Source organism: Phoca vitulina, unplaced genomic scaffold, assembly GCF_004348235.1.
Source record: "Phoca vitulina isolate PV1807 unplaced genomic scaffold, GSC_HSeal_1.0 scaffold1, whole genome shotgun sequence".
Taxonomy (NCBI): domain Eukaryota; kingdom Metazoa; phylum Chordata; class Mammalia; order Carnivora; family Phocidae; genus Phoca; species Phoca vitulina.
Genome location: NW_022589704.1, coordinates 64,463,061 through 64,484,429, shown reverse-complemented (window position 1 = coordinate 64,484,429; position 21,369 = coordinate 64,463,061). Strand labels below are relative to the sequence as shown.

Genomic DNA, 21,369 nt, shown 5'->3' with positions numbered 1-21,369 from the left:
AATAAGGGTCAGGAATAGACCTGGGAAAGTGGTACCAGCCCTATGGAGAGAGGCTATTTGCAGGGTTTGACATTCTTTCTCACTCTGCTCTTGACTGAAGTACAAGTCTGTATAGGATAAGATAGCCATGACTTTGTATATGTGGTAATAATGCATGTGACATGCATGGCTTTTATTTGAAATGATTTTCTCACAATGCTTTATTTTACTTCATTTTAAAATAAATATACAACGTATCATCCTTTAAAACCCCCAAGATCCTAAAGTTAATAAGGAAGATTATTTTATAATTAAAAAGTAAGATAAATGTATTAAAACATATGGGAAAAAAACAGTCTTATTTCTTAAAGATTAAGGAAAGATCTAAGTAAAGTATATCAAAAGGAAAATTATAAGTATTGTGTCCTACCGATTGGTCTTATCCACAATAAATGTCAAGGAAATCTCATCTAATTAGGAAGCTCTGTTTGCCTTAGACCTTACATGGTCAATTGTCAGTAAGACATTTGGTGCTCAATTAAAAAAATATATCCATCAGGAATAAACAAATTGCTTTTATTATTTCAATTCCTCATATTTTCTTTATTTCTGATGAAATAAAGGCTCTAGCAAGGTACTGATTTGAAAGTAAACAATAAATAAATGAATATTATATAGCACTTGGACATTCAATAATTGAAAATCATACACCTTATATTTATGTTATTTTAGAATTCTTACATCAACTATTTGATGTCATTTTTCCAAACGTTTTTTAGTATGTATTATTCTAAATTTAAAAATAAATCAATTGGGATTCAAAATTATAAATAATTTTATTAGAAGACTACTTAATAGCATGAGAAGGCAACCATGCTATACTGTTACATTATCAAAAGTTATAAAATCCAATGTAAAGTTCAATGTTATTTTTATTTTTATTTTTATAAATTTAGTTATGTTGCAACTAAAAAATGGCTGAAAGTTTAAATACCAAAGAAAGAAGAGAATGTATCTCAGAATTATCAAATCACATGTGATTTTATATTCTTTGTTTTTTAGTAGATCAGCATCCTAAAGTACTCATGAGCTGTATAATCTTTAAAGTGTCTAAATTAAAAATGTAACTAAATATACAGATAACTGAATAAACCTATGAGTAGCTAATCAATCAACAGGAGCATTGATTTTTTGCTGCAAATTATGCAGCATAAATTACAACTCCTGAAACCTCACCATTTACAATTATATTTAGTGTCATCCTTCCTATATATGTTCATATCCCAGACTTTCTAATGAGATTGGCAAGAAGTTTCCCAGAGCATCTCAACATGATGTGCTGTGATAAATAGCAATTTTACCCAGAAATAGATGGTAGTCAAAGTTGTAACTGAAGATATGTAAGTGTAGCTGGAGAAGAGTTTTCCCTGTTTTCTAGAAATGGTATTAATTAAGGGAAAATGAACCTAAAAATATTGGGCATGCTAAAGAGTGAAAGTGTTTCTCTAACACAAAGATAGATGCCTTCACTAGGAGCTGGAAGGATTTTGAATAATTGCAATTCAACTCCTGTTAGGCCAATTTGAGAAGTTATTGCAGAGCAGCTGCCAAGCTGGAAGAGATCTGGGCAACAAGATGGTGCCAGAGACTTTTCTGGGGATGTGGAAAGAGACATTGTCTTCCCCCCCTCAGTGCCTGTGAGTGATCTGAGATGGTTCCCTACTGAGGTACAATGCAAGAAGCTCACAGAGCAGATGTGATCTCTGTAGATGTAGCGTTCTATTAAATTACACCTCCTACTGAGATATCTTAGTGCTTGCAAATGAAGACACTAAGGTTGATTCCAGTAGGGTGTACATTTTAGAAGCTAAGTTAACAGCAATATCTATACTTCTTTGAATGTGTTGGGTTTTTTGTTGTTGTTGCTGCTTTGTTTTGTTTTGTCCTGGAATTGATAAAGCTACACACTGCTCACAATTCAAGCTGGTTGGTTTTCTTTATTCTTTTAGGCCAACTCAATTATATATGTTATAGTAAATGTTGCAGAAATAAAGTGACAAGAATCCTAGAATTTTAGCAAGTAAGAAAGTATTTTAGCTTTCCTGTAGTCCAGTTTCACATTTCAAAAATGATAATGCCCAGGAGAGTTTAATGATTTCTCTCATAATACACATTAATTTTGAAAACTTAGTTTTCTTCAATATGTTTTCATCATCCCATACTGCCTGCTTATTAATTTACCAAATTTTGCAATTATATTATCTAATTTTACTAAGTGTTAACCATAGACTGGACATTGTTCTATGCACCATTGAACTATTTTTCTCAGTCCTATCCTCCCTAAGAAATAGATTCAATTTTACCTGAATTTATAGAGAAGGAACCTGAAGCTTAGACAGGTAAATTAACTTGATCAGGAGCATACAATCAGGAGCAAGGAGTGCTATAGCTAGGATCGAATGGGTTCTCTAACTCTGCAACTTCAACACTAATTCACTTTCTTACCAGTAATGCCCCAAATCAACAATAGCAATCAGAATATTCAAACATCTTACCTCTTTACTGCTCCCATCCCCTGACTTGCTTTGAACCTCCTTATTATCCAGATTTTCTATATCAGATTCTCCTGAAGCAATTGGTACAGTTTCTGAGGCACTAGGACTGGGGATAAGTGATTGACTCTCATTTTCAGTCATTGTGTTTTTCTCTGTGCCACTGCTTTTTTCCTTATCCTTGAGGAAATCTTGAGTGTTGCTTAATTCAGAAAGGGTATGGTCAGAAATAGTCTCTTTAACATATACAGCATTTACATCGTCCATTGTGTCCTTTGAAACATTTTGGTTTTTGCATAACATTTTAGAAAGCACATAGTTTATTCCTTTCTGAATCTTTGCCACTGCACGCTGGAGATTTTTTGCTTCATCGTCCTCTTCAGTTGCTGTAGCCTTGTATGAACTAAATGAGCTCACCAATGCCAGGAACAGGTAAATTATCTAAATGAGGAAGTAAATGAGGTTGAGTTTATCTCACTTTTTGTTTCCTTCTAAACAATAAAACATCTTTTTTAAAAAGCTGACCTGAGATTTGCAAACAGAATACGAACTACAATGCTATGTAAACTCTACTGTTCTTACAGTGGGTCAAGTGCTGTGCTAAGAGTTTGTACAGCCAGAACTCATTTTAGGGTCACAACATTCTGTGACATATCATTTGTTTCTCTTTTATATATGAAAAGGGCCAGGCTTACAGGTGTCAAATATCAAAGGTCATATAGATCGGACTCAAGTCTGTCTCATTCCAAAGCTCGTTTTCCTTCACTGAGCCAGGCTACCTCTTCCAGGATGAGAAAACAAACTGCCTCTTCAGGTAGCTGTCCACTTCAGCACTGTCCCAGGAAGACACACAATGACATCTTCACGAGTTCTGCAAACCCACAAGGAATATCATGGGGAGAAAGCTATTCCTGGTTCTGAAGGCTGCATCTAAATTTTCTTGCACCAGGCTAGCACAGGGACTGGGTAGGTTAATTGATTCTCTGTAGTAATAAATTTGGTTAGATAAGAAAGAGATGAGTGAGGGAAGAATCATTCCTAATAGCTGTAAGTTATTTGAACTCAAGGACAGTGTATATTTTGACCTTTATTATCACTGAAAGATATGATCAAGCCACATTTAGTTTCCAGAGAATCATATTTTTATCTTGTTTGTAATTGTAAGACATAGATAATATTTTTGGAGTTTAGAGTTGGAGATTCATATTGATAATTCTCTTAGACTTAAAAAAATAATTTGAGCATCTTGCTTGTTATGGAGGTTTTTCTGCCTCTCTTTGGGTATCTGAGCTTTTTATGATTCAATTTCTTTTATGTTTTACATATTGTTTTTAACAGGCAAAGTTCAAATGACATGAATTATGTTTAAGAATATATATATAAATAATATGTATATATGCTAAGATAAAATTTACTTACAGATAATATGGGCAGAGGCTCTATGGCCCTTGTACGAATTACATTATTAGCATTTCTATCATTCTTAAAAGACAGTGAGTTCAGGATGTTAAGAGGGCAACACCAAATATAATTTTAGGTTGTTGGTTGTTTCTTTTCCTTCCTTTGGTTATTAAGCATGGTGAGAAATAAGGAAAGGAGGTTAGGTAAGAATTTCATAACTATAAGCTTCATGTGAGCAGGAACCAAGTTTTCTCTTAAGTAGACAACTAACACAGTGCTAGGCACAAAATAAGTGATAAATACACATTTGTTGACAAAATTAATTATAGAATGAATGAAAGAATAGATTTTGTGATAGGATTTGGACAAGGAAAAATTTTGTTACTGTGGTTGTATTTTTAAGAGCTTACAATCTAAGATTTCTTATATCTTAGACACACATACCCCACACACAATACCTGCAGATTTACATATACAGTAAAAATGTTAAAAGGCTGAAAATGAAATTCAAAATGCTCTGAACTATGGCATAAAGAAAAATCTTGCAATACTACAAGATGCTACTGTATTGTTCAAGTATGCACTGAATTAAAAGTAGTCTCTTAAAGGAATAAAAAGGAAAAAGAGAATGTGTAAATGACCAAAACTATAGAGGACTGGCTACTTTTTATTTGAGCATTAATAAAGAAGGAAGGGGGAAACAAAGATTATATTACATAAGTTTAGAGTAAATTTGTTCTAGTCATAGTGTTTTTATAAAGAGATTCAAAACATTTTTTTTTGTTTTTGTGTTAAAAGATAAAAGATAAAATAATGTTTATAAAACAAAACATTTAAATGTCTCCCCTGAAATTTGCCCTCCCCTTTACCTCAAGGATATCTATCTGTTAGGTGAGAATTGAGCAATTCTTATCAAAATAAAGTAGTAGGGAAGAGAAAGAAGATTTAAGACTTATTTAAGTAGTTATTTTTCAAGTATTTTTCAAGTATTTTTAAAGTACAAGTAATAATTTGATTAGTAATCAAGGAATTTAACATACGTGAAGATTCTATTTTAATATTGTTCAAATTATATCTTAACATACATTTAATTTGGGAATATGTAAACATGTTGAGTAACATACATATTTATCATCAATTTTTTATTTTTAAAAAGCTACTGCATTTTATATTGTTTTCTATTTCTTTTCTTTTTGTGTTTCTATCCCACAGTTCACTTGGTGGCAACTACTTAAATTGCAGGTAAAAACACTTGGAGGGTTTGCATGACTGAAACTTCTAAATAATGTTTAATTAACAAAATTCTATAAATGTAGGAGTTATAATTTTCTAGAGTTTAAAGAAAGTGAAACAAACATTTATGAATATTTATAGAGTACTAGCTAATATTATTTAAGTTACAATAACCGTATAAGGTGTATATTATTGTTATGTTCATTCTCCTATTAGAGATTGTCAGGCTTAAAGAGGCTGAGTAATATGCACAAAGCTATTTAATTAGTAAATTATAGAACTGGAATTTGAACCTATGTTTTCCTGGATCTGAACTCTGTTATTTTCTACAACTTAACACTGCATATAACTATTTTAAAAACCACTTAAATACTTGCTTTTGTATATGATAATGTTTTAAGGTTTCCACTTAAGGCTGAATCATTGTTGGAATTTTGTTGGGCAGATAAGATAAAGTTAAATCTAAAAAATGTGAAATACCTTCTTTTTACACCAATATTGAGTTTTAGTGTGAAATTACAATGCTATAATGAAATGAGTTGGAAGTACAGGGGAAAAGATCTACAGCCTTACAGATTCTCTCCTTGCATTTTTTTCCCTTGTATTTACTCTAGTGTTATTATCATGATGTCCCATACGTGGATGACTGTTGAGGGGAATAAAGTTTAAAAGATTCAGTAAGCCAAGCAATATAATGACCAATCAATTGGAAATGGAGTCTTGTGTAACTCCATTTTACCCTGAAATCCCTCTGTCTATTGACATCAAGTTTCTGATCAGTAGGAAAGAGAAAAATAAGAAACAGAGTGGAGTTCAAAAACAAAGAAACAGAAGTACAATTATATAACAGCCTCAGCATTTTTGCTTCTTTGTGAAGTGTGTGTGTGTGTGTGTGTGTGTTATTTATGCCAATAGCCAATAACAATGGCCCTTCCTTTTGGGAACAGAAACTTATATTTCATTTGGGAAATCACCCTTATCTCATTATTAGTTGTGTGACTGGAATGATACCAACTCCAGCTCCAGGACAGGGTTCTGAGTAGCTTAACATAATAATATATTAATATATTCTACACTCTGCACAATAAATAATAAATGTATTCCACACCCTGAGCAATAGAGATTGGTTTACAAATAGACATGTGACTCAGAGCTAATAAGATAAGAGGAGAAATTTGCTGTGACTTCTAGGAAAGAAACAAGAATTTCTCTTTTATTAGACTTGACATGATATGAACACATGAAGCTTTACACTGCAGCAGCCATCTTGATAAAACAGAGGCCACTAGGGGCGCCTGGGTGGCTCAGTCGTTAAGTGTCTGCCTTCGGCTCAGGTCATGATCTCAGGGTCCTGGGATGGAGCCCCACATCGGGCTCCTTGCTCTGTGGGAAGCCTGCTTCTCTCTCCCCCACTCACCCTACTTGTGTTCCCTCTCTGGCTGTCTCTCTCTGTCAAATAAATAAAATCTTAAAAAAAAAAAAAAAAAAAAAAAAACAGAGGCCACTAGCCAGCAAGGGGCATAGAGAAGACAAATCTGAGATATGCAAAGATCTGTCTCTAATGACCTTGTTTGAACATATGTGTCATACCACAACTGAAGTGAAATCTATCTCTGACATTTTGAGTTATGCATGCTGATATGTATGTTGATTTTTGTTTCAGCCAGTAAGAATAGGGTTATGTCAGTGGGACTTGAAAGTGTACTGATAGCTACAGAGGCAGAGGTCATTGAAATATTTTTACATGTTGGACCCTGTTCTAGGCTTGGATGATATAGAGAATAGTCTTGATCCTTTCCTTTGTGGAGCTTAGTTTAATAAGGAAGGTTGAGATAAGTACATCAATAACTAAACATAATGTCAGCAGTGCTAAGTGGACAGGGTTATAACCAAGGTGAAACAGAAGCCATGAGGAAGGGCACCAATAGATACAACGGAGTCTAACCTGTGATTTTTTTTTCAGTCTTTTGGAAAATGTATTTTATCTCTATGACTTTATGAATAAAAACCAAATGTTGAATCCTCTTTTTTCCTGTAAGAGCAGTTTTCTTTTATAAGCCATTCCCTTTTCTTGGAAGAAGTGAAAGCTACTTACTCAACACATGTAACACCAGTTCAGTTACTGGGAATTTAAAAGTGATAGCTTCCTCTTTTAGTTAATGCACAATAGTTTTATAAACCAATGATTTTCAAACTTTGCTGCACAATTTAATCAAATGAAAACTTTTAAAAAATCCTGATGACCAGACTATGTCCACAAAACAATAAAATCAGAATCTCTGGGAATGGATCCAGGGCATTACTATAGTTTTATTAATTCCCTAGGTTATTCCAATGTGCAGCCAAGTTTGACAACCAGTGTTACATTTAAGTGCTTCTTAAAATTTTAATGTGCATACAAATAACCTGGGGTTATTGTTAAAATGTGGTTTCTACCTCTGTAGGTCTGGGATGGGGTCTAAGAGTCTGCATCGTTAACTATTTCCCACATGATGTCAATGCTATTTGAGTAGCAAGGTTATAAAACAGTGCTATCCAACAGAAATATGATGCATGTCACATATGCAACTTTCTAGTAGCCACATTAAGAGCATAAATAAAAACAGGTGAAATTAATTTTACTAACATATTTTATTTAACTAAATATATCAAAAATGTCATCATTTTAAAATTCATTCAATATAAAAATTACTACTAAAATAATTTACACTCTTTTAGACTTCAAATCCAGTGGGTATTTCCACTGGTAGCACATCTCAAATTGAACCACTCATATTTCAAGTGACCGACAGCCACATGGGGCTAGAGGCCACCATATTGGACAACACAGTTAATAGACCACTGGATCCCATAAATCCACATCATGAAAATACCAGACTACACTGCATCAGTTTTTCAAGGAAAATTTAAAAGCATGGGTTACTTACCAATAAGTTTCCAATTAAAATGACCATCATGTAAAAAGGAATACAACCAAATTGGCCTGCTACCTTAAAGCAATCCCACAAAGTCTCTATCCACTCTCCACAGAGAATCCGGAACACATTCAGGTAGGAGTGGAAGAAGTCATGCATGTGCCAGCGTGGGAGTCGACAGTCTTTGTCTATGTTGCAGACACATACTTCATAACTCATACCAAACAGCGTCAGGCCAACAACAGCAGAAAAGAATGTGAACATGAACAACAGCAGGACCAAGTCTTTCAGGGCCACCAAGGAGTTATTAAGAATCTGCATCAGAATCTTAAATGTCAGCCAGTATTTTGCCAACTTGAAAATTCTCAACTAATACAGCAATGCCAGAAACAACAAAAATAAGAAACAAACAACAAAAAACCTGGTCACTATTTATTATGATGTACATTTAAAATTTTTATCAGCATTATACACATACACATACAGTCTTTAGTGTAATACTCAGTTTTAAGTATTATTAATACTAACCACTGAAAATTAATTTTTATACAATTCTTAATACACCATACATATTCTGTATTTTTTACACTAGATCTCATACATATCTTCTTCTGTTGATCTGTCAATTTCCACTCAATATTATATGATTATAACTACTCTAGTTTTATGTTTTAATATCTGGTAGGGCAACTATCCATTCTTTGTTTTGCTTTTCACAACACATAGGAAATTCTCCCACATTCTGCCATATAGATGATATTGAAAAGAGTCTGTTAGGTCCCATTAAATTCCGTTGAAGTTTCTATTATGTATTTTCCTTTAAAGTAACATATCAGAAACCAAACTCAGCAGTCTAGGTTTAGTCTGAATATTTCTCTTCTTTTCACTAGGTTTTTTATTTCTATTGATACAGGATAGGATTACCTTAAAATTTTAGTCACCATATTACAGTGAACTTAATCATCTAAAACTGAAACATCATTTTTATATATGTTATACCTTCCCCAACTTTTCTAGTATATGTTGGCTTTCTGGACTCAAGAGTAGGGCTTCACTTTTATCCATGTAAAACTGAATCATTTCTATTCAGTCCATATTAGCCTTTCAGATACTTTGATACTATCTTTTATCATATTTTTTTTTTTTTTGGTATTTACCAGTCTTGTTTCATCCATAAATATGATAGGTACATCTCATATATGTTTATCTTACTGATTAGAAAAGTCTACGGGTGAGGACTTAAGACAGTGTTCTGAAGAATTATTTGGATGAGATCAAATCTACTTAATTTTATTGACTCCTGCTACATTCCTTCACTTCTTACCAGAATATATTACTTATCAAGTACTTAACATTTCCATACATACTCTTCTAATAACATTATTTCCTTGGCTAGTTTTCTAATTCTTACTACCACCCTACATTACAGACATATACTAATTCTTAATAATTTTCATAATAACATTTCCCTGGTCTGACTGGTCTTTTATAAAGTTTTCTAACTCTACAGTTAGAAATACCTGATTCCAGTTCCTTAGTTATACACTGGCATTCAGCTTCTGGGACTCCACATTATCCTGTTCCAGGGATCCAGCTGACAGTAACCCTGGTCCTGCTTTCTAAAACTAGACCTTAAATTTGCTACATATGTGGATTATTTCCTTTGAGGCTTTGGTCAAATGACAGCATTGGAAAATGCTTATTCTTCCTGGCACTTTCTAAGCTCTTTACATAAAAATTAATTCATTTATTACTCCAAATGTCCCAATGGGATAGGTATTACTATTTTTCCCATGTTGTGTCTGAGGAAGCTGAGATAAATTTTCATAAAATAAAATTTAGATCTTGGATTCTACTTACCACCCTGAATGTTTGAAAAAGAGCCATTCCATGAATATTTGCTAGATAAAGCTCTGCTAAACCATGGAACACAATCAGGCTATCAAAAATGTTCCAACCTACTTGAAAATACCCATATGGATGCATTGCAATTATTTTCAAAATCATTTCTGCTGTGAAAATTCCAATAAAAATCTAAACAAAAACAAAACACATAGATGAGAATATGCTTCCAATTACACTATCAGAACCCTCATACACAAAAGCTATAACTTTTCACTGACACATTCTTCACAGTTCCTCTGTCAAGATCTGATTAGTTTTGGAGTCTGTATTAAAAGGATAGACTCAAACATTTTTAATTTAACAGTCTAACATCAAACATTGTATACAAAATCTTCAATTATTAAATAAAAACTATCCTGAAAGACAACAAAAGAATATTTAAAGATGAAAATCTTTTCATTTTGAATGGTTCCTTTTGGGATATGGAATACATGATAAGAGATTTAATTTTTTAAACTGTAAAAGAATTTAAAAAGTACATATGTGAACCAGGACAAAAAAAAAACCAAAAACAAAGTAAGCCTATGAACACTGTCTCTTGAAAACTATACTGGCAGAAATGACTAAATTGTTGTATTGTTATCAAGTAAATGTATAATTCAAAATGGGTAAACAGTTTGGCAATTTATACTAATACCAAGCAACAAAAAACAACCACCATAAAAGCAAAGAAAATTAAACATTGTATATTTTCTTGAATGTGACTTGTTTTTAAACTCACAGAAATCTGTTTTGCTTTTTGCATTGTATTGATAAAAAAAGGATAAGTTCCCATCTAAGGCAAAGATAGGTGGCTAGAGCAGACAGGGCAGGTACGGTTGTAGTTAGGATTCAGAATTCAGGTGTCAGTGAGGAACTTGTATTTGTTATTTCACCTCTGCCCTGCTCTGATCTATGGAGCTATGGTACCAAGAAAGGGTATGTTTGGGAAGGGAGAGGAAATAAATAATATTTCCACTTAACCTAACTGTCAAGCAACTGACTAGAATCTCAGACTTAAATGGCAGAATTTTAAACTTTAGCTACAAACCTATTCGATGATAAGAACACCTACAAAGCAGAGCTGGGGGTGGTTGGTTGTGGAAGTATGAACATAATACTTCATCTGATATGCATATAATGCATTTGTAACATATTGGAGTTATAAAATATAATAATGGGGATTATGATGACTGAAGAAAAGTTGAAATCGCAAATGAAAATAATGTACAAGAGCCTTACCAGGTTTCCAATGCTGAGAATATTGTTGGTTTCTTCACTCATTGGATAACATTCCAAGGCCAAAAAACATATGTTTAGAATTATGCATACAGTAAGGACAAGATCAGTAAATGGGTCCATTATAATCATATGGATAAACTCTTTCAATTTTAACCAACAGGGAGAACAATTCCAGATTAAGAAAGTTTTAGCAAATCTATACCAACACAATGGGCATCTCTTCCTGGATTTTTTAGGTTCTGAAATGAAGGAATAAAAAAGTTAAACATTAGCAAATTGTTTAAGTTCTAACTAATAAAATATTTGACTTTTGCATGCAAAGAGATGTTTAAAACTAGACTTCTGATTTGGAATTAGCAAATAGAAATATTTTGCACTAATAAAAATCAGAGCAAAGCAAATTTCCTCTATTTTGTTCATGCTTTCTGAGTTAGACAAATGAAATAAGACAAACCGTGTATTAGAAGCAAAACATAGGAGTTTCTCTCAAGAAAATAAATATGGAATAAAGTTGAGAGTATTATGATTTGTAATTTCTAGATTTTTATGCTTTACAAAATAATACCTTTTAATATTGTCCATGATAATGAGTTACTGGTTATATATAAAAAAGCAGATAGTACAGAAAGGATCTTAATATATTACTGTTATATTATCCAACCTCTATTTTTAGTTATAAGTTAATACTTCTTTGTTGCTTTCAATGTTAAAGAAAATTTCTTAGCACTATTTGGTGAGTGCTAACAATGTCTAAAATACCATATGTATGGAATTGCTCATTTTAATATTCCTTTCTTTCCTTTCCAATGTCTAAAATATCATGTGTATGGAATTGCTTATTTTAATATTCTTATGTTATTCCTTAAATATTAGTTATCATCTAAAATTCTAAAGAAATTGCAGGATTCCTTTAAAAGTGAATCATAGTGTCTAAATATTTTTTACTTTACCTTCCTCATGTCTGATAGCAGCTGTAGCATCATCCAACATATTCAAAGAAGAGATCATAGAAGTTGGTGATCTTTTCTTCATTTCTATTTGTGTGGTCTTGGTCTAAAAAGAAATTAGATGAGTCTAGTGCTGGCTTCTTCCCTTTGTAGATACAAGACTATAACTATAAGAAGGTTTATAACCTTCTTTAAAATGCTGATTCTTACCTCCAGAAATCGTTTTGGGTTTCATCTTTTGCTACTCTTTACACTATAGGCAGTATTAAACTGATATAGGATCATTTGTGTAATGAATGTGTATAACTTGCAACTCAACAAAATCATTTCATACTATGAGGTCAACTATAAAAGGAGGAAATCAGAAAATACTGGTTTTATTACTCATATTTGACAAACCATTCAATGTATACTTTAGGATTATTGCAAAATATCCAGCTGGCAATCATGCTATTGAATAATAGTATTTCTCAAACACCTTAAATTTTTCCTTGAGGGTATTTCATAACTTTGAAAAAAACTCTCTTGATAAAATCAAAATTATTTGGTTTTGTGATAATGAAATAATCTTGAATAGTATGAGGTAAAAGAATGGATTTAAAAGAGTTGTTTTGGCTAGAACATGTAAGATAATTCCATAAAGGAATCAATTCTTTCTGTCATGTCTCTTGAGTAATGGTTTTAAGATATTCTGTTTTGCCAATACGGTTACACAGAGTTCCAAAGAAGTCCTGCATTAGAAACACATTCTTAGGGTTTGGTGTAGATATTACAACTTCTATACCATCATAGTTATCACAAATAGAGCTCAGATGTTTCTAGTGACCAAGTATAAAACTTATATTTGAATTTAAACTCTAAGAAACTGACAATAGTGGGACACCTGGGTGGCTCAGTCAGTTAAGTGTCCAACTCTTGATTTTGGCTCAAGTCATGATCTCAGGGTCATTAGATCGAGCCCTGTATTGGGCTCTGCACTGGGTGTGGAGCCTGCTTAAGATTCTCTCTCTTCCTCTCCCTCTGCCCCTCCCCCCTCCACGTGTGTGTATGTGTGAGTGTGTGTGCGCATGCAAAAGAAAAAAAACTGACAATGGGTAGATAATATTACACCACAGGGTTCTCAACAGATTTTACATTTGGCATACAAGAGAATGATATTTGTTATGTTTGTTAACTTGGTAAATAGGTGTGGCTAAATAGGTGAAATAAATAGTAAATAAATTTGAATAGGCAAGGCTGCTCTGGAACAGAGGTAAATGGCATGGGGGTGCTGCTTCACCAACACTGAAGGGATTAGTGATCGAGGCTCAATAAAAACAGATACCCAGCACACCCTGGTTGGCAGGTTCTGTTGTGGTCTTTCTGAAGTGGCATAATAGATATCAAGGAATCATCATATTTATCTCATTCAGTATCAGTCAAGTTCCCTCTAATTTCATAAATACTAGAGTCAGAGGAGGTAAAAAACCAACTCTACTCTATACTGATTCCATCATGAAAATGACAGATTCTTCAGGTCTACAGATCTCTGTTCTCTCATTATTATTTTTTTTATTGAAAAAGTAAGCTAAAAACTCAGGGTGTGAGGCTAATTTATTTACCTTAACTAAACTTACTCCAGAAAGTATTTTTTAACTGACTTACAAGGTTACATAAGATATAAGTTATAATTTACACAATTTCAAATTTCCATGAGTCAAAAACCAACAGAAGCATAATTGTTCTGTTTTTAAGGTCTAACAGGGATTTCCCAGGTGTATCTTCATAAAGACGATACTTGGTGATATACTGAATAATACCCTCTACTAGTCCTAATATAAAGGAATTGCCTCTCCTAGAGATGTTTCTAATAATGACAATGTCTGATGGAATCACCCCAAGAAGCAATTTAGTAAAGATGATCATCTGTGTGGAGTGGGTAGAGTGAGGAGAGTAACAATGTTATTGTTGATGTAGTCACATTTAATTCTCTACTTACTTGGCTTGAACTGTGGATATATTTTAGAATATAAAATGAATAAACTCCATATCAGTCTAGTAATATAGTTACCTAAACGGAGCTCTTAAAAATATTGAATGAATGCCTACAAGTTGGCCAACTACTAAGGAAAGGACCATTTTATAATGCAAATTAAGAAGATAGTGACTCAGTAATCTCCTGTTTGGAAATTTAAGAGCTAATAAGGGCATATCCAAAGTTAAAATTAGACTAGAAAAAGGACCTGGGATTCTTGTTCTCACAACTGGTTTAAATTTTCTCTAGAGAGGAGGTATGAGTAAGAAAGAATCCAGTCGTATTTCTAGCATTTAGCAATGAATACCTGAAGTATTCATCTTGGACTCAGATTTGTTCTCTCTACTGCAGCTACACTGGCCTTTTTAATCCTGACTTACTCTGTTCCGTCCCCCTACTTGGCATGGACTCATTCTTTAGATCTCAGTTCAAGCGTCAGTTTCTCAGAAAACCCTTTTATTACTCAGGGAAATCCTTTATTATAGGCTCTCAAAACATCATGTTTCTTACTTTTATAGCACTTGCCATGGTTTCATTTATTTTTTTTTTTAGTAGAGAATAATACAGTGAATCACCAGGTACCCAATATCCAGGCTTAAAAATTAGTAACATTATACCCTTCATTTCTCGTGTATTATTCACCCTACTTTATTTAAAATATTTCAGGAAAAATATTTCAGATATCATATAATTCTCAGAATAAACTTTGTAAGACACATAATCACAACATTAGGATCACAATCAGAAAATTAGTAATTCCTTAATATTATCCAATACTCAGACCATGTTCCATTTTCTTCCATTGCTCAGAAACTTTCTATTATATTTTATTTGTTCCAATCGAATACAAAAAAGATCCCCATATTGTATTTTGTTCACAGGTCTACTGATTATCTTGTGACTTTATTTCTTCTATATGATTTATTTGTTGATGATAATGGATCACGTATAACTGTAGAATTTTTCACATTCTTGATTTGGCAGATTGTGTCCTTTTAGTGTAAATTAATGTGTTCTTCTCTTTCTTATAGTCTCTAGAAAAAGACAGATCTAGAGGCTTACTAGACTTAGCTCAGATTATGGCAAGAATACATTGTATGTGGTGTTTTATGTCTCCTGTTTCATAACATCAGGAAACACACAATGTCTGGTAGTCTGAGAGGTACAATTTTGTGTTTATGATAATTTTATGGTCTATCTCTACATTAGGCCATTAACTTCATGAAGATAGATACTATATTTGTATTTATTAACATTTTAAAATCCCCAATGCTTAGTAAAGTTCCTAGCATAGAGTAGATTGTCAATAATGTCTTATTTAATTAGGTAGATGAGCTATAAGGATGCCATTTTAGATGGGCCAATATTTTTAAAAATATTTATATTCCTACAGTTGTATATATCTGATTCTCTTCTCGAGGTTTGGAAAGCGACTGGCAATTTTTAAGAACGTTTCATCTGCCACCTGTGTATTTGATGGAATAAAATAGTGAAAAATGAAGTAAAGTGTTGAGAAATCAGATACCAATAAATACAAGTCAAACTTTGCAACTGGAACTCCTCAATAAAGATAAAATTTGAGGATTCATGAAGATGCTTATCATATGTGTGGAACATAGTCAACACTCAATAAATATTATATACTATTATTACTATTATCATTATTATTATTTTAATTGCCCCTAAAAGGGGGATATAGTCAAAGACTTAAGAGTTTTATGTTGATGGAGTATTCTCCATTATGTACTGCTATGCCTTCTTGTGTTTCCTATAATTAGCCATTTACATTTTTTTCAGTTGCTCAGTATACTCTAAGCACTGCCAAGTGCTTTACAAGAATTTATTTCATTTGGGGCACCTGGATGGCTCAGTCATTAAGCGTCTGCTTTCGGCTCAGGTCATGATCCCAGGGTCCTGGGATCGAGCCCCGCATCGGGCTCCCTGATCCGTGGGAAGCCTGCTTCTCCCTCTCCCACTCCCCCTGCTTGTGTTCCCTCTCTCACTGTGTCTCTCTCTGTCAAATAAATAAATAAAAAATCTTTAAAAAAAAAAAGAATTTATTTCATTTGAATCTCACATCAACCTCTGAGACAGATTCTACAATTATATGCATCTTGCAGATAAAGAAGATGAAGTTCAGAAAGGTTAACAGACTTGGCAAATATCATACATCTATTAAGTGGCTAAAATAGACTGAAATCTATTTTTATCTGACTGCAAAACTGTGCTTTTAGCCAATATGATCTACTGCTTTGCTACAATGTGAGAATATGAAGCATCTAAGTAATCTCTCAGTAATTCCAACATCAGAATTAGAATCTGATTAGTCTTAAATCAGATAAGTCACCTAAAGGGTCCTCAATATGTGCCATTTTAAATTCTTCTCTTTCCAGTATTTTCTTAAGTATAAATAAAAAAGGAAAAGAAAGTAAATCTTGTGAAAATGACCTTCACTCTTACTTCCCAAAAAAAGTTTTTCATGACAAAATGTTCTAGTGCTCTTCCACGAAAAAAAATCCTTTACAATTGAAAGATTTTAATTAAAACCAGAATGTCTTCATGTGATCTAAATGAATGGAGATATTAAGAAATTGGGAAATAATTCAAGTTCTTCCTAAGCAGAGTTAATAGGGCATCTCATCTTGGGATAAGAGAAGTATTGTGCTCTTGGATACATTTGTGTGTAGCCCTTGACATTTGAAATACCACTTCAAAATAAATTACACATTCAACATATCATTCAGACCATAATCATTCAATCAGAAGGACCCCACACTCATTTCTAGAGACAGAAATCTTTTGTAATTTTTTCTGTGACTTCCTCATGGGTGGTATAATGACTATACTCAATAGCCTTTTTTAATACATGTTTTCTTCATACTGTCTATAATTGCTTCTTGTTTCAATGGTATGCATGTTATGAACCATGCAGACACAGCATCTATCAATAGATACTAGATAATTGGTGTGATCCTACATTATGTTGTTCAGTTCCCACGTTTTTAGTAGAATTACTTTTCTAGAGCTTCTTCATTGATGATGACTTAATAAAGAGTTTTATATGTAGGAAAGTTAACATTTTCCCCCTTTTGACCCAGAAGTTACCTTTAAGATTAATGAACGTCTTAGCCAGCCTTACTACGCATTCCACTTAATGCCTCAGTGTATCTTGGCTCTTTACTTTCCCCATCTCTTTTTATCCTCTTCCATATGACAGGGTCTCAGTATAGCTTCTTTCTATCCTTTGTCTGCTCCCTTAGTCTGTGATTTTACTATCGAGTTTGCTTCTTTTTTCCAGTGTAAACAATCTTTATGAGCAGGTGTTGAGAGTGCAAAATGTAACAAATCTAGAGTGGAATGGAAAAGGAGGCAGGGCATGGCTCCCTCTCCCAAGTGAAGTCCTGTACCTAGGCCACTCCAGTCAAGGAACACTCAACTTGACTGTGGCCACTTTGGGCCCAGCACACTCCAAAGGCCAAGCTCCTAGGCAAGAGGGTTCTTTACAACACAGGGGAAGGGAGCAACACCTGGAACAGGCAGGGGCTGTAACCTACCCTAGGCCACTTGGCTCCTGCCCACCATACACCTCTACAGCTCCAGGTAGGGGTATTAGGAGAGTGGGCTAAACCTATTCCTCCCCCAGCTGAGAAAGAAGTATGAGATTGCCAGGTCCTACTGAATATAAGAAAGCTACTTCTGGTTGCTCTCCTGGGTCCTCTTCCTTAATACACTTATGGCACAACTTTGATTTTTTAAAGATAATTTCTACAACTTCTTTAATGTTACTTCTATCAATATTTTTAGATTCATAGATTGAATCTTTCGTTATGAAGCTAAAAATCTGAAAATAAACTCAAAAAACAACACTAAAATAATTGAAAATTAGAGTAAAACTTTACTAAGTTTTACTAATCATGGATTTAATTATTCCATGGATAAATAATTCCTTATATCAAGATACATAGTGCATTTCTTCTCGGAAGAGCTAGAAAGACAGTAAGTGTATTTGTTTGCTCTTTTTACAACTTTAGTACTATACTTTAAATCCATGCTTTCAGTACTTCATGATTTCTAAATTATAGAAGGCATTATCACTTTTGAGTTGAATACTGAAATTTTTCAGTTAATTCTGATGTACTATCTGAAGCAAGTTGAATTAATAAACTAAACCTGCATTAAGAGAAGTCAAGTTTGAAAACTAATATATCCATCATTTATCAGCAGTAGTAATACACACTTTGGAACAAAAAACTGTCTTAAAGAAATATTTAAAGATGTTGATCACTCTTAACACAGTGCACTGAGGAAATAATGTTGAATAGCAAAAGTGAGCCCACTTATCAAGATCCCCGTTGATCTTCTTACCATGTACAGCACACAGATACTGAGCACCAAGTAGAAAGCAATATACTCCAAAGAGAGAAAATAACTCAAATTCTGTGATTCTGTGAAGTACTAAGAAAAATTTATACCTCAGCTGCTTCGTCTCCTTCTTGAAGTGCTTTCAAAGTCTGCTGAAATTTTAGCTCAATCTTCTTAGCTTTTTCAGCAGCTTTCTGCTTTTCTTCTTCATAGGACATAGCAAGTATGCCCAAGAACAAACTTGCTATGTAAAAAGCAAACCAAAAGCTTATCACAACAAAAAATATCATGTAGACCTTCCCAGAAGCATAAAGGATCTAAGGAGAGTTGGAAAACAAGACAAAAGAGGAAAACATTATTTGTCTTCCTGTAATCTCCTATTTTAAAATGAAAAAAATGAACTTTTATTATTAAAATAATTTAGTTGTAAGTGGAATGTAATCACAGGACAGTTTTACTGGCTCTACCTGGAGAAATAAGAGAAAAGCTCTTCAATTTTAGATATATATGTAAGATATAAAAATGCATGATACAAAACCAAAGAAAGAATTCAGTTAGGCATCTGGCTTTTAGGTCTTCACTAACAGAGAAAACATATTGAAAGGAAAACATTGTCATTTCTCAATTAAGAAAGCTGGACAGTCTAAAGTAAAGACCATTTCCTTTAGGGGTGCTTGGGTGGCTCAGTCGTTAAGCGTCTGCCTTCAGCTCAGGTTTTGGTCCCAGGATCCTGGGATTGAGCCCCACGTTGGGCTCCCTGCTGGGCTGGAAGCCTGCTTCTCCCTCTCCACTCCCCCTGCTTGTGTTCCCTCTCTTGCTGTGTCTCTCTCTGTCAAATAAATAAAATCTTAAAAAAAAATTTAAAAAGACTATTTCCTTTACAGTAAAATCTTTAAATATATCAAGCTTAGTAAAAGTCAGAGAACGAATATTTAGAGATTAGCTTCTTCTTATCATTACTTTATGAAAACATCATAACGAGGCATAAACTTAGGTCTATTCAAAGAGGTTTGAAACAGGAAAATTTTTCTATGTCAGAATACCTGCTTTGGTGAAGGATATTTAGACAAATCACATGGGAAAGTCATATAATTCACTTATTGCAGTCATTTATGGATAGAAAAAAACCAAGATTTTAGATTTCAAAACTGAGCATTGACTAGCTTTTATTTCATAATAATTACTTAAGATAGATGAGAGAATTTAAAACTTTGAAAAATTCTAAGTAATTTATACAGCCCACTATATAAGTAATATAGGCCACTGATTTATCATCATGGATTAAAAGTATATAAACAAAATCTAAAAAATACAGATGAGACTAATGTTAATTTTTAAGTATCCACTTGAATCAATAGATAAGTATTATTTACAGAAAATATTATATTGATAGAACAAAGTTAAAAATGTTTACAGATTAGTAAGTTCTAACATTCAAACAAAAATAATTTCTTATTAATATATAGTATATTTATCTTGAAAGGTATTTTTAATAAACCTATTTCCCCAAAGAGTCACCTATTTAAGATTTGGTTAAATATTTTTCCCACTGAACTAGCTATCATCTACAGTAGTACATTCAAGAGTCAGTAATAGATATTATGGGATATACTGCCCACCATGCACATTAATAAATGCTTTGCTTATTATTTCATTAATTCTGTGCAGCACATTTATGTGGTATTTACTATTATTTCTTATATGCAGAAGGAAGATGAAAATTAGGCAAGATGACATGTTAAAGATCTGACAGCTATGGAGAAAGACCTGAATCCAAAACTTTTGCTTTTCCTATTATATGAAGCTGGTGGAGGATAAAAGAATACACTTTTATGATGATGGGAAAGTATACACGTTCTGGTTCTAGTATATTTTAGTTTGAAATTGGGGTAATTATGGCATCAAAGCCTAGGTTTGTTACGAAAATCAAGTGAAGCAGTGCATGTGAAGATGCACTTAGTCTATGGCAGATGCAGTAAAGGTTAACTATTGTTAAACATAACATTATGTTTATGTCCATAAGGACTGGCACTTTGTTTTGTTCATTTCTGTACCCATGGTGTATCAAAGAGTATTTGGATCAAATAAATATATTTTTTAAAGATTTTATTTATTTATTTGAGAGAGAGAATGAGATAGAGTATGAGAGGGGGGAGGGTCAGAGGGAGAAGCAGATTCCCCGCTGAGCAGGGAGCCCGATGCAGGACTCGATCCCGGGACTCCAGGATCATGACCTGAGCCGAAGGCAGTCGCTTAACTGACTGAGCCACCCAGGCGCCCTCAAATAAATATTTGATGAATGAATAGAGAATTGTATTCTCTAAAACATAAGCTACATTCTTTGGGAATAATTGCTGAATTTCCCTAGCCATAGTCAGTTCAGTGTGGGGCAATGCTGAGAGCACAAATCCAATCCAAATCAAAGCAAACCTTCTCTACACTGGTCAATAACAAGAGTACAATATTGATGAAAGTCCTATGTGGACTCCACCAGGGTACTCCCACACTGATTTTTCATTTCACTACTAGTGGGAAAGGATTTCCTTTAGACCAATTCTAACAAGAAAATTAGCTAACATACTTAGAGGACTGTAACCAAAAAACAAAACATTACATAAAGTGATACAATTTATAAATATTCACTTATATTTTGTTTATTAAAATTTCATTAAGAATTTCTATGTGTTTGATGCTGAGAACTCAAAAATTAAAATGAGATAAAAAACTTCTTCTCAGGTAGCATATCTCCAGTGGGAGAAATTACTGAATAAGAAATTAAAATAACCACACTTAGGGACGCCTGGGTGGCTCAGTCGGTTAGGCGTCTGACTCTTGATTTC

At 33.4% G+C, this 21,369-nt stretch overlaps 1 protein-coding gene across 3 annotated transcripts in view; it reads right to left on the bottom strand.

Moving 5' to 3' along the window:
• The window catches only part of SCN7A (sodium voltage-gated channel alpha subunit 7), an 80,370-nt gene that overhangs the window by 20,420 nt on the left and 38,581 nt on the right, over window positions 1–21,369 (bottom strand). For all 3 annotated transcript variants that reach the window (XM_032408980.1, XM_032408987.1, XM_032408997.1), the window contains 6 exons: window positions 18,640–18,846; window positions 12,157–12,259; window positions 11,207–11,445; window positions 9,941–10,114; window positions 8,093–8,449; window positions 2,535–2,972 (listed from right to left, as the gene is read on the bottom strand). In XM_032408980.1, coding sequence (XP_032264871.1) covers window positions 2,535–2,972; window positions 8,093–8,449; window positions 9,941–10,114; window positions 11,207–11,445; window positions 12,157–12,259; window positions 18,640–18,846 — 1,518 coding nt within the window. The remainder of the gene's footprint in view (window positions 1–2,534; window positions 2,973–8,092; window positions 8,450–9,940; window positions 10,115–11,206; window positions 11,446–12,156; window positions 12,260–18,639; window positions 18,847–21,369) is intronic.